Source organism: Geospiza fortis, unplaced genomic scaffold (assembly GCF_000277835.1).
Source record: "Geospiza fortis unplaced genomic scaffold, GeoFor_1.0 scaffold40, whole genome shotgun sequence".
Classification (NCBI taxonomy): Eukaryota; Metazoa; Chordata; class Aves; order Passeriformes; family Thraupidae; genus Geospiza; species Geospiza fortis.
Genome location: NW_005054297.1, coordinates 13,240,518 through 13,255,389, shown reverse-complemented (window position 1 = coordinate 13,255,389; position 14,872 = coordinate 13,240,518). Strand labels below are relative to the sequence as shown.

The 14,872-nt window shown below is 36.9% G+C and overlaps 1 protein-coding gene across 1 annotated transcript in view; it reads left to right on the top strand.

The window, feature by feature from the left end:
* SCFD2 (sec1 family domain containing 2) overlaps nucleotides 1-14,872 on the top strand; it is a gene marked incomplete at its 5' end in the record, with an annotated part of 187,413 nt that overhangs the window by 41,979 nt on the left and 130,562 nt on the right. Inside the window, one exon of the mRNA XM_031055697.1 lies at nucleotides 6,152-6,327. Coding sequence (XP_030911557.1) covers nucleotides 6,152-6,327 — 176 coding nt within the window. The remainder of the gene's footprint in view (nucleotides 1-6,151; nucleotides 6,328-14,872) is intronic.

Here is a 14,872-nt window from a genome sequence, read left to right as displayed (position 1 = left end):
ACCTGTGACCATGGGGTTATCTGGGTGCTGGTGTTTCTGCCACAAAAAAGGGAGAGGTCTACAAGTGACCATAAACCCCAGGACAGATGGGCTCATGTTTGCGGGAGATGAGCGTGTGCTGTTAGAAATAAGCCTGAGACATCTGTTTTCAGTCTGCTGTAAGGTTTAGTGCTCTTCAGATCCTTATTCTGGAGAAGCCAGCCAAACAGCATCCCATACTGACCTACTTTCCTTCTCTCCAAAGAACTAGGGATTAGTTGATGTTCTTTTCTTTGTTAACAGCTTAAAGGCTGGATGACTTTTGAAGTAAGCTAAGCAAAAGTTGAGATTGAATTATTTTCCTGGCGCTTGTTGTTAAAGATTATTATTGAAGCTTCCCATGAAGTACAAAAGAATTTTGAGTTAGTAACAGCATCTAGAAATTAGACTAACAAGGAGACATAAGGGGCAACATCTGCCTTGCTCAATTGCTCTGACTCAGTTTGTCAAAAATCCAGCTCCCTTAGCAGCACAGTTGCCCAGTTGGCTTTGTGGAGTACAAGAGCTTTCTACATTCCTCCCAAGTATCCAGCGTTGCTACTGGGAGAGATAGGTCTATGTTGCTTAGATTGTGGACAAGGAAAACAATTTATCTGGATTTCTTCAGCCCTCTACTGACTTGAAAAATCTCATCTGTGAGCATAAGCATGCCAAGATTGTTTCTTATTGTTCATTCTTTCAAGTGGAAAATGGACCTCAGCAAAAGGATTCCAGCCAGTGAAGCTCTGTGTTCTTGCATAAAACTGAACAAAGTTAAAAGCTGTGTGTATTTGGCGGTTCCTGCAGTCTTGGAAGAGCATCCATGGATTTACTCAGCTGGTCTCAAAATGTACTTTCCTCTTTACTTGTTTCCTTGTCCCTGTGGAGATAATTAACTAAGTATTATATGAAAAAAATAAGGCCTGGATGTTTGGAACAGTGCATTGATAATTCTGACCTTTGCTCTTTAAACACCTTGTTCATCCATAAATTTTTATTGGATGCATAAGCGCTTTTGGATTCTGAATTTTAGAAAGTTACTTCTACCAGTAAATCCATCTTGAAAAATAGTTATATTCTTGAAGCAATGCCTGCACTGCACTACATAGACTGCAGCATTAATTTCAAATGGAAAAAAGTTATACTTGTAAATTGTGTGTTAATGTCTACGAATGTGGTTTGTCCAGTTGACTTTTTGTTTAACTGTTAAGGTGAAAGTCTTTCTATTCCACTCAGTCTACTTTTGCTACTCAAACACAGATTTTTGACAGACCTTTAATATCAGTTGCTGGTAATTTCTGCTATAGTATGTCTATGTTGAGTGATCTGCTTTGCCAGTAACAGAAATACTTCTTCCCTTCAGACTAATTGTGCATGTCATCATTTGTACATGTAATATGAACTGCATTATTTGGTATGGTAAAACATTGAAAATGTTGATATTCCATGCTGCTGTTTTCCTATTTAGCAAGAAATTATTTATTCAATTAATTATTAATAAAAACAAAATCAAAACCAAGCAGCACCTTCTGTAATTGAAAAGTAGGTAAAATTGTTCTGCAGTTCTTTTGAGATCTGCTCTAAATTCTTGAAAGTTGGAGGTGGAATTCAACCAGTATTTTTACAAATTAATTACCATGGGAATAGAGGATTGAAGTGGGCCATTTATATTGAATTAAGCCTGTGAACATTTATGCAGCTGCTCATTAGACACTCATCAAACCTCACCTTAGAGCAAGTTAAATTTGTTTGCGTCCACTCTTGCCTCCACTACGGGAAGACTGATACAGTGATGTTTCTTAATGTCTTGTGTAAATATATTCATGTATTATTTATCCCCATTGGTTGTAGTACCAGTATTGAACTTTCATGTAAATATTTTTTATGTGTCCAAAGAGACCTCTTTTTTTTCCCCAGCTGATGCAGGGAGCCCATATAAGCCAGACATTTCTGTCTTGCTTTCCTAACTTTAGTTCTCTGTCATCCTAATTGTTATAGTGACTTTCTGTGCATGCATCACAGTATGAATTAAACTTCCAGGAATGGGAGTGATTTGAGCTGCACAGAGCAGACTCCTGGAGGGAGAGGCTTTGTATTGAGGCATATCTATGGCCTCTACATATTGAGGCATTCTATGGCCTCTGTTTTTACTACAACTGTATCACTTGAAAGGAATTGTACCTGCTCTTTTACAATGAAGAAGCCTAGACATTATTTCCTCCTTCTGTCATTTCCAGGTTTTAACTCCACCTTTGCAGCTCTTACCCTAGCCTCAAAATGCATCATTTTTATACTGATAAATTTCATCCTTCTTACATTTGTCCAATACTCAAAGCAATCCAGAACTGCTGGCTGCTCTTTCTCTATATTAATGATGTTCCACAAGCTTCTGACAGCACCTGTTTTGGCACCATTTGTTACTAAAATTTGTAGTATAAATATGTACAAGCACACAGAGGAACACTCTTATTTTACCTTTTCTTTTCATATACTAGTACTTCTTGTTTGTGGGTGTTTCTTAGGTATGTTACAATTCTTGTAATCCTAGTCTTTTCGCACTCAAATGTGGTTATGGCACAATTAATGCTTTGTTAAATCCATTTGTATTATAATTAATTTGTTAATTGGTTACATCTCAATTTGACATGATATTCTTTGAGAAATGTACTTTGCATTTTATCCCATTTTTAGGTGTAAGATTTTTTTTCTTGGACATTTGTCCTGAAGCTTTTCACACTCTTGATATCAGCTAAATAAGGTAGCTAATTTCATAATTTCTTTGACACAAATGCTAGATTTCTCTTTTCCTAGGCTAGTCTAGTCTCTGTTATGTCTTACTTTTTATCTTCCATTTGTTAGAACACAGGGTTGCTTCATCACACTGATATTCAGTGTTTTTTGGAAGAGACAGGTCCCTCAGTAGTGAGATTGGCCACTAGTCTGTCATGTTTCTGCAATATCCAGTTTCATTCCCTGCATTATTATTTCATTCTGTTTCCAAAGATTATTTCTTTAGTGCACAAATGTGTTAATTGTGCCAAACTAGCCATTCATTGTTTTTTAGCTGAATTAGTTCTCTCATGTCATCAGTCTGTTTTTCTTACCTGCTCCCCATCCTCCTATATTTTGTTAAGTTTTGGGTTTGTCTGTGATACTTCCCAATGACTACCTTACTGATTTTATCCTCTCTCTTATACTTGTGAAGAGGCTTGAGGCTTCAGAGTGTTGGGGTGATTTGTGGTGTTGTTGTTGAGGTTTGTAGTTGTTTTTATGTGTGTGTGTGTGTGGTTGGTTTTTGTTTTGTTTTAATATTGCTTTCAGTAGACGTCATTTTTTCAAGTCCTGTATTGGGATGTAGTTGACTGAGTTTGGGACAAATATACCTGTTTCGCACATTCTGCTTGATAACTGTTAATGGCAAAGGTTATTTCTTAGACAATATGGAATTCCTGGCATTTATTCAAAAAGGTTATCAGTATTTTTAAATCCTAACAGTGGTGGAGGTCAAGATTTTCCTTTTCCCATCCAGGAATTGAAAAATTATCAAATGCTTTGTCAGCATAATGTATTTCTCACAGTCAGGCTTTGATGCCCACAGAGACTTCTGACTATGCATGGTTCTAGAGTTTGGAGAGATGCATGAATGTGATGGAGCAGGAAGAAGAGAGCAGGACAAGACACTTGCGCTGAAGTCCTTTTGCCAGTAGTTGCCATGTTCTGCCTGTGAACTTTGAAATATGCTTTAAGAGAACCAAATGACAGTTAAGACATGATGTGGTTGAAATAGATCTCCTCTTGATTTCTTAGGACCTACCTGGGACATTGCAATGAAACAATTTGAAACAACGGAGGGACTTCAAAAACCCAAAGGGCTGGTAGGGTTGAAATTAGATTAGCAGTAGTCTGTTGTGCTGAAATCTCCCTCTGTGAGCAAGCAGCAGGGAAGATGATGAGGATTTAGGCCTCAGGAAAAGTCATCTAATTGCTGATTACCACCAATTACTTTCCCAAATTCCTTTCCTCAGCTACTGGAATAGTAGAATACTGGAACTGTATTTATCAGCCAGCTGTCCAGGGAGATTGCTGTGTAGAAGTTGGCTGGAACTCTCAAATCCTGGATCTAAGTGGTTCTAGGGGTATTGTAAATATCACAGATGAGATGCTGCACTCCTTAATGCCAGTATAAGTTTTGTTAATGACTTGCTAAGGTCAGGATTTTCCTTGTACTTACATATGTGTTGGACTTTCTTTTGGTGGTATTCTGAGGGTGGGAAAGAATTTGATTGTTTATCTAAAATGGTGCTGAATGGCTCTCAAATTGATCCGGTGCTTCATCTGGATTCGCTTTCACAAGGAACAATGTGGAACAAAACTCTTGATTTTTTTTTTTTTTAATTGAAATCAGAAGTCTTGAAAGCCCTCCTATTTTTCTGATTCATATGAAGGAAGGGCTGGCAACTGCACATTTTCTCAATTGAAGCAAGTTATCAGATTTTGAATATACTACAATATATCAGCACTGCTCTGGGTAATAATGCAGTCATTATCAAAGGTATGCTGCAAGGCATCATGGACTGACATTTTCAAATCACCGTGTAAATCTGCCTGACACAGCTTTAAAAGAAATAAAACAAGACTGAAAGCTCCAGTGTTTAGTCTAAAAACACACATGGCCATGGTTGCTGTTTTAGCCTATGTGGGCTAACCATGGAAGCCTTTTGTCAGCCCTCTGGCCCACTGAGTGGTGTCAGCTTGATTTGTGTGTTAATTTGCTGACTTTTCGGTTTGATGCTTTCCATTAAAATTCACATAAAGAGCCCGTGTGTTTTTGCTTTATTTAGAAGCTTTCCCAAATCTAAATGCTCTTCCAAAGACTGCCCTTGATATCACTGAAACTAAGAGGAAGAGCTTTCAATATTTATTCACTGTTGGAATAATTTATTTGCCATTTATATGATACAGAAAGGATGAAGGCAGATGGGGAGCCTTGTTAACTGGTGATATAACCTAACACAGAGAAGAAACACAGTGGCAGTTTTACAAGATTTTTTCCTTTATGGAAAAATTCTGACTGAAATGATCAGTGTTGTAAGCTATGAACCACTAAGCATCAGTACACCCGCATGTCTTCCTGGCACCAAAGATTGTCCTATTTAAGTTAAAGGATCCTCCTCACTCTATCTCATATATCCCTGCTTTTTAGGTCTGCTTTGCTTGAGGAAGATGACTTGTTACTGGCAGAGGCTTCCAGGAACCAGCCCTGGCCTGGGTCGCCATCCAGACTTGCAGCTAGGATGGTGTTTTGACACCATTTTTGCCTGTCTGTTGATGGCATGTGTAATTGCCATCTGTGGTGATTTTCTTGGGATAGTTGAGCTGCCTTCCTTCCTGAAAGAGATCCCTTCCAAAATATAAGTTGCTTGAGCAGTTCAGATGGCATTTTAATGTTGGATAAACAGCTAATCCCATAGTGTTCATCTGGCCCAAATGGTGCCCTCATGCTCTTCTAATAAGAAGAGATCTACAGGACCATGCGTGGGCATGGGGGTGTTTATTTTCAAACAGCTGGTGAAATCATGCTGTGGTTACTGCATGTCACAAACTGAAGGGTTGCACCTTGGAAATGTCCCTTCCAAGAACAGCTCCAAAAATCATTCCTTGCGTCATTTATACAACATTATATCTGTTTCTTGAGTCAAGACTGATCAAAAAATGTACCCTCAGGAAGTGGTGAGAACATTTGAATTTGCTGTAAGGTAAAAGACTCGCAAAATCCCATTGGACTTCTGGTAAAAACAGAAATATTGTTTAGAAGTAGTCATCAAATATTATTTCCCTAGCTGAAATGAATGTCCCTCTTTGTCTGAAAACAAAAGTATTACCCTTTATGTCACCATCTGTTGTACATTGTTAAAAACCTGCCATATTACATATCTCAAGGCACAATTCATGGATGATGTCTTTGTCCTGACCTGCTGCTGCAGCTGAAGCTCCCAGTGATTGCAGCAAAGCTAAGATCAGACCCATAGTGGAGAGGCCTCTAAAGTTCTCTATAACCTTTTCACAATAATTTAAAACATTTAGTTTTGCATTTGTCTCCACTGAATGCTGTGTCCTGTTTTCCTTTCTACAGGCAGAGTCACCCCTGAACAACTCAGCTCATACATTCAGCTTTTCCGAAACAACCTCAAAGCTTTGGAGAACCACTGTGGTCTTCTACAGCTTGTGCTGGCCACAGTCCAGACTTTGAAACACCCCCAGACTTCCAAATGGGACAATTTCCTTGCCTTTGAGCGATTACTTCTGCAGGTACATATTATGTTTAATGGTTTGATTTTCCATTGCATTCTGTAGCTTGTGTTTGTTTATGAAGAAGTGCGTTGGGATGTCTTGCTAAGGAGCTGTTCCTTATTACCAAATGGGTTAAAGGAATGGGAACATACATATTTATTCTTTTATAGCTGTGTCTAAGAAATTATATAAACAAAAGAGTAGGCATTAAAGGTGAAGCATATCAGTAATCTGAATGGGGTGACAGTTTTACATTTAGATGAAGTTTCAAGAAGATATTGATTCTGGCATTGCCTAGGATTGTTGTTGTTATCATTATCATTATCATTATCATTATCATTATCATTATCATTATCATTATCATTATCATTATCATTATCATTATCATTATCATTATCATTATCATTATCATTATCATTATCATTATCATTATCATTATCATTATCATTATCATTATCATTATCATTATCATTATCATTATCATTATCATTATCATTATATGCTTCTTGAGGTAACATGCTGAATCAAATGCAGAGAGCAGTTTGTTACTATTTAAGTGTAAAACTTGTTTAATTTTTGGAGTTGGAAATTCCACACACCAGGAGTGTGAGGTTTTTCTTGTTCAAAGCTGTCATCTACCCTCAGTTTTTCCCACCACCACATTTTTTATGGCATCCTGTCTGTGACCACAGTATTATTTACATACCATTTTCTATCACATTTGGATTGCTCTCAGGAAATTAAGAGTTAGTGGTATTTTGAACTTTATCCTACTAACCTTTGGAGATGTACCAAACAAAGGAGGAGCTTTTTCGAATAACCTAGTAAAGCTAATTTCTGCTGAAGTTCACAGAAAGCTCAAAACTTTTCTTCCTGTACTGTATTGTTCTAACCATCTTTTGAAACCCTAACAAGAGGCATGTCTTGATGAGCAAACTCCCAATGAAGTTAATGAGTCTGCTTTAAATGTGTGAAAACCAGATACCTCTGTAAAAGTCAGGTGTCTGGAACAACCAACCAATTTGATTCTCCTCATGATCTCTGGCAGCAGGGTACAGTCTCTGGTCCTTCAAGAAGAATATGCCCGTACTTCATTTCATAGATTTGTAGTCAATGGCTTCCTGTAAGGTTTGGAAAGCAAAAAACTGCAAAACTTAGATAGTATCAAGCTCTTGTGTAAATTCACTTTCAAAACTATTGTCTCTTGGTAAGACAGAAATATTTTGGAGTATCATAGGCAACTTTATTAAAAAAAATGAAAAACTCACACCTCAGCTAAAAGAACTCATTCTAGCCATTCTTTAGTTTTTCTGTAGAAGATGGGACTGACAGCCCATAGTCCCCTTCTCTCTCCTACAGTGAGTCATGTCACATAGCTCTTCTCAGAGGCTGGCTAAGTTCCATCTTAAAACCAGTTCAGCTTTAGAATTAAAATAAAGCTGCAAGCTCAGCATTGTTTTCACAACAACAGACAGCTGCCTATGTAAAAGCCATGTAGTAAATCAACAGAGAATGGGAAAACAGAGGTAAGGAACAACCAAACTATATATTTCATGAAAAAGAAATGTTTAACAAGCACTCTCATAATCGTAGGTCACTTTGGATTATACCCTCTGCTTTCCACACATCATATTAAGGTAAACTGTGTTAGCCAAAGCAAACTTTCTAGGCTAGCATTTCTAACTGTTCCTTAAGCACATACTTGTTTTCAGTAGTTCAAGCAACAGTTATTTTGAATTATATAGACTATTTTGAAGACAAAATGTGACATGCCTTATCTGCTTCTGAGTGCATGGCCTGTCTTTGCACTGTTTACAGGGGTTTGTCAGAAGAGCAAAGTGTTGAGACCCAGAAGACATTAGAGATATTTTTATTTTTAAAAAAATCAACCAGGACATTACTTTGTGAATGGTTGGTACATAGCACACTGCACTAAATTTGGTTCTGTGATAGTTTATTTCAGCAGTATTGCTGAGAAATTCTTTAGCATATTTGTTATGTTTCATAAAGTTTAAAATAATAAATCTTAAAGAATCTTCAATAAAAAGTGCTTGTTTCAAGATGAAAACAGTATTGTTTCTATTGTATATTGGAACAACATGGAAGACAACTGTTTGTAAAAGATCTACTGGGACTAATATTGTTAGATTCTGACAATGTAGGAATTCCAGATTTTCTGCTGATGGATGCATGTCAGATTCCAGCTGATGCTAAAGGAGATAATGCAGTAAAAACAGTTGATGTTAGAATCTCAGATTTCCCAAAAAATAAATCTGCACAGTGTTGGAATTTCTGTTATCAGTGGATCTCTCTGATGGCTCTCATTATTCTCTGCTTAGTCTATTTCATGCTTTTCAGAAAAAAACCACTTTGTTAATAAGAAACCTTTAGTCTATTACACTGAATAACTTTTTGGGTTTTTTTTCTCTCTACTCCTTGATTTACCCTTTTCAATTGCAAGTACTCAGTTCAAAAAATGGTCTGCTAGAGGTCAAAACAGCCCACTTTACTATTTTGTCATAACTAAAATCTCTACATTTTCCAGACTTATGTTGGCTCATTAAATTTTTTACATCTGCATCAAGGAAGTTTGGTTTTGACTGAAGGTCTGCTAAAAGTGCAGCTGCATACTTAGCACAGTGTTGTTCTCTCCTTTACTGGGATGGATGAATAGTTTGAGAGTGAAATTAGATTTCAATGGAATCATGGTGTTGACCTCAAAGGAAAGAGGATCATGATCTAAGAGTAATGCATCAAAATGATTCATTTTGTCAATCACAAGTTTTCTCTGTGTTCTACTGTTCTACCTCTGCACATGATAAAGCTTTCACTACTGAGGATTTTAAATGCTGTGTGAATTGAAACAGTTTGTCCTATTTACCTAGGAGATATCCTACCCCATTGTATTTTTCTTCTCTTGAGATCCTCTTTCTATTTTTTTCTCATTCTAACCATCTGTAAAACTGATAAATGGGAAAGGGAACAGAGACCAAATGCTGCACCACACAGCTTGTAACTCTCCAGTATTCCTCATGTGACTGCCTTGTTTCCCTGCTAGTGAAGATTTAATATTTAGGGAGGTAACAAAGTAAGAATGAGTGTTGCCACTCCATACTTCTTAGCTATATTCCCTGTTCCTCTAAAATGTATGTCTTTATTGCAGGCTTATTAAGCAGTATGGGCCCATGAAATACAAAAGCACAGGAGGAGCACTCTCCAGAGTAAACAAAATGTGACACAAAATGTGAGAGAAAAGAAACTTGCTGGTTTTCACATATACTATTCATATATTTACTGAGCAGGGATTTTTGCCTCCAAATTCAGTTTAAAAGTACCCAGCAGATAGCGTGAATAGGACCATAATGTGCCCCAAGGGAAAATGTTGTTCCTCTTTGGATGGCACTACTCTAAAATTGCTGAGGTTGGGTGATACCTCTTAGAATTTGCTGAATCCTTCTGGCATTACTTATTCTCAAGATTTAAGAGTCAAGTACTTGTCATACTGAGTAGGAGTCTATTTTATTAACCCCCACCATTTAAATTCCAAGATTAGGATTTTTTTTTCAGTGACCCATCCCAAAAGAGGAAGCTGTCTTTCTTCTTTAGGATGAGGACATTCTCTTCTTTTTTAAGATGTCAGGGGTAAACTTCCTTCTAAAACTGCAAATGTACCTGCATTGTTGTCTTAGAATAGCTGGATTGACAAAGCTGGGGTATCTGAAAGATTATTAAATTCATTGTTATTATAGTGTTGGAGAGGGAAATCTTGCTTCTTGAGATTTTTTGTGCCACAAAGTTTTTGCACCTGCTGTCCAACATTTCACAATTTATTAGAAAATTAGACAGCTTCAGCATTGATGTAAAAACTGTGATGCTACCATTGGATCTCAGAACTATCAACATTTTGTGATGCTGATTAATGTCACATAATCTCAAGAGTAATTTGAATTAAATTCATAATAAAGAATACTATAAAAAACCACAAACCAAACAAATTCACAAAATCAATCCATAGGCAAAAATCGTTAACACATTCAGTTTCATCCTATAGATCAGTGGATATAACTACCTTTATGATGCTTATCTGACTAAAAGTCCTTTCAGCTACCATAAAAAAGAGAACATTAATATTTTAGCAAAAGCAACTGTAATTTTTAGTCACTCCTAGTAGTAATACAAGTAGGTCAAATACTTTGGTGGTGGAAGCTGTGCACATACACTTAGGTGGAGAGCTCTTGACAGTACAATATTTTCATGTTTAAAATTCCAAGTACTAATTAGTACTAATTTGGTGCTGTAAAATTTGTCAGAATACAGATTTTATTGTTGTCCTTGGTGTCTTGAGAAACAGAAAGTATAAACATGTTTTTAAGAAAACAGAGACTTAATGCCAGATGTCATTCCAATGTGTTTATTTTCCTTTTGGCAGAAAGTGGTTATGAGTTTAATCAATTACATCATTCTCTTATTAATATTAGCATTCAAACTTGGGGAAAAAAAAGAAGTGGAAAAATCACAATACTGCTGAGTATTTTATATTGTAGTTAATGTTTCAGTAGCAAGATTTTATAGCTAGGGTGTTAGTAACCACGTCATCCTGTGCTGTGATTCTTTGCCATCTTTACAAATGTAAGGTACACAACTCATTACTTAATCAAGGGTGACATTATTATTTATTTGCCCATAATAGATTAGGCGTTCCTCACACACGCATGCCTGCACAGAATCCTTTGCCAGTACATTTGGAAACTCCTAAGACAGCTTGCAAGTTTTCCCTGCCTAGAACTCAATGTAGTTTTCAGACTGCTTAGCTTTTCTACAGGATACAGTAGTCACTAGGTAACATTTATTGACTCTAAACTGCTGTAAAACAAGAGCTTAAGCATGGGCTTCAGTCTGCTGAAGCAAGCAGTTTACTAGAAAGAAGTGAGAAAATAGAAAAGCTTTTGTAGTTCTTGCTCTGCAAGAATAATTAATGTCAGCTGTTGTGAGACCTCCACTTCTACAAAGACTAGATTAAGATCAGTGACATTCCTTGTTGTTATTATTTATATTGCTTTTTCTATGTGTAATTTATAATTACATAGCTCAGCTCAGTGCAATAAATTATCTTTTTGGTGGCCTACAATGCTGATCAGTTAATCTCTTCAGAAGTGATATTCCAACAGTATTTGGAAAGACCCATAGTGTTAGCTGCCCACAATTAGAGATTTTACATTTTAAAAATAAATCTTGAAATTAGCTCAGTTACTTTTCAACATAAAGCTACATAGGGAATTAATTGTCTTGGTGGGAGTCTTGCATGATACCATGGTGATTGCAAAGGTCATCCTCTGGAATTTGGTATCTTTGGATGAAATTGTGGTTTGGACACTGATACACATTGGCTTACACAACTAAACAATCAAATGTAATTTGTTGATGAAGTGAAAATAGTCATGTATCAATTACTTAAGCTTTCAAATGATTTACTGTTAGTTCTTATTTAGCCATCTGTTTGTTAGACTTGCTGCATTTACACTGCAGTCAACTCCATTACATGCAAACTCATTTGGATTCTTCCTTTACATACGTGGTATTTTTAACTTCTTAAGTATTTATTCTACATGAAATTTGTATTAAATTTCATGGCCTTTCATAAAAACTGCCCTGAAGTATCTTGACACCGATCTCACATGGTCTCAGTTCATTCCTTTTGCTTGCTCAGTGCCTCTTGTGCTCATGCTACCTTGTTTTTAACTGGAATTCAGATGTGTTTATGTGTTCCTTAAACATTTCTATAAAGCAGAGCCCTAAATTGCTGGAGACATATTGGTACTACAGCAATAGAGGTAAAAGAGTGAACTAAGTTTGAGGAGGTGATGAGTTCTTTTCAGAGTGTTTGGTTTTGTGTCACCATCTATGACACTCCATACAGAAAGAGTTTGTTGGCTATAATCCATATTCCATGGGTTTAGGGAGCTTAGTTATGGGCCATTTCCCAGTTTGACATGCCAGGATTAAGGCATTCCAAGTGGTTTTGCTCAGAAAGAAAGAGCGTATGTGTGTATATATACACGTATAAATTATTTTATTCTATATGTATATATAGAATTCTTCTAGTTAAAATAGTTTCCTGTATGTAGAATGCTCTTGCTCAGACTACTTTAAAAGTAAAAATAAGATACAGGTAAGGATTGTTTTAGCATTAAATAAATGCTTTGAGAGTTAATGGAAACTGTCTTTATTGACAGTTTATTAATCTGTTGAAAGAAGTTTTTCTAACTCTGGCTGACAAGGGGTTAAAATATTTTAAGTGTGGTTATCATATCACATGGGAACGAAGAATATCTTTCAGTATTCTTGTCAAAGAAATATGTCTGCATTTGATCTGAAAATTGCCAAGTATTGCCATTATGGCTCTCATTTAAAACACAAAGATCTCCGTCCCTCACCCTGTGAAAGGGCTATTATTTTGTATCCAGACACAGGTCACCTAGAACCTCTAAAATGATCACTAAATGAAGAAATGGCTTTCTTACCTGAACAAATGTCAACATCTGAAAAACTTTTAAAGCTTGGTGGGAAGAGGCTAAACATATTAAGTCAATTGGAACTGTTAAATTAATGTTCTATGTACAAATCCAAAATACTTCTGGTAAAATAAAAGAATCCCAATATATAAATTATTGTAATAGGAGCCAGCTTTTCAGGGGGGGGAGCAGAAAACCACTATCACCCCCTCTGCACGAATGCACTTTCTTTTGTTAGAGGTTTAAGCAATTAATACCTTTTACTTGCCAGGTTTTGTAGGTAACATGTTATGGTTACATGGCAGCTGCTGTCTGGTTAAGCCATGCTGCGGAAGGGCAGCATTACTCCCAGTGTCACATGAACACTGCCGCCAGTGAAACCCAGAGTCCTTCACCAGCCTGGGAATCCCTGTGCAGAGCTATGGCCCTGCCTGTCACTTGCCATTCTTTCTCCTTTGTGACTTTTCTCCTTAAAATGTAACATTAACTCCTTGCTTTCTGAAAGAGTTGATATTACCTGTGCCAAAAGGTGGGTGCCCACAATCCCTGCCAGTGTATGTAGAGGAGTAGTGAGGAGACGCAGTACTAATAATATTGAATAAACCATCATTTATTCTTTCACTGATAATTGTGCTCCAAGAGACAAAGCTCCTGTTGCATGTATTCCCAGTAAGTCCTTGCTTTGCTCTACACAGTGCTCCAGTGATAAGAGTTGCCTGCTACCTGGTTTCCTTTAGATGCAGGATCTGGTTTCCAGGGTCTGCTTCTTAAGGAGATTGGTACTACCCTCACGAAAAAAAATGTCTTGCTTCTTTCTGGTTTTAGTTGCACAGGATAGGCTGTCATACATGAAATGTGTTTTAAAAAGCACTTTTCCTACATGGCAATTGTCTCCAATAGCCTGGACAAATGTCATGGCTTATTAACCCACAGAAAAATGGCATGCATTATTTTGGATCCAACAAAGTGGAGAAGTCAAGAACTCTTGGCAGCAGCATCTTTTATATTGGAAAGCAGGGACTTGTAAGCAGTGCCTTTTAAGATGTTGCTTTGTGGTCACGGGTAAGCAGTATAAGACTGCAGATTCCTTTAGTTCATCTTTTTGCCTCTTAACTACAGAAATCCCTTTAGCAATGCCCATTCATCAGCCTCCTGATAGACATGTTAATTATCAAGGCTTTGCTGAATACTGAATCAAGTGTGTTTTTGTGGTGTTAAGTCTCTGCTAATAAGCTCATCAATTTGATGTTAATTGAGTGTTACTGGCAGGCAAAGTCATATATGAATAGAGATGGGGAAGTAGACAGCTCCATTTGAATTCTAGCATTTTATTTTGTATCAATTTCATTCACTATGCTACTCATAGTTATTTGATAAAAATACTTGTTTGGTGAACTTTTTCTTAATGCTTTCAGTCAAAATGGTTCACTCAGCTTGTCATAGGCTAGGTAGGAAAGGCAAGGGGTTTTTCTTGAGATGATATGTAGGATTTCTTAGCTAATAATTGTAATTGGATATTGCCCCCTTTCTAGAGCCAGACTGTTTACCTTTGGATTTTTTGTGCTTTCACTAACTATACTGTAGTCTTAAAGGAAATGAGCATTGCCTTATTTTTACAGCCCCTGTGTCCTCCCTCCCAACAGATACTGTTGTAATAATAATGAAGCACAAAACACAGTGTATAGTGAGAACTTTATTCATAGGAACTGCTTATCATAGTGTTTCTTAGCTCAAAGGCAATAATCACCTATCAAATCTCTTATCTGCAAACCAGTTTGATAGTGCCAGCACTGTATATGTGGGTTTGAGTGTGATTATATTAGTCTGTCAGTTTGGTTTTCCTTCCTTTGGAGGATGATTATTTCCTATGGATTGGCAAGAAGAAAGCAGAGAAACAACACAGTTGAAAACTAGTGGAAAACTTTACTGTGGGCAATATCCAAAATTAACAGTGGGGCTGCCACTGTTTGTCTCCCCACCTTAGTGAGTCTTATTAACTTTCAACAGGCACCCCACACTTCCTTGGGTCAGATATTTCTAAGCACATGGAG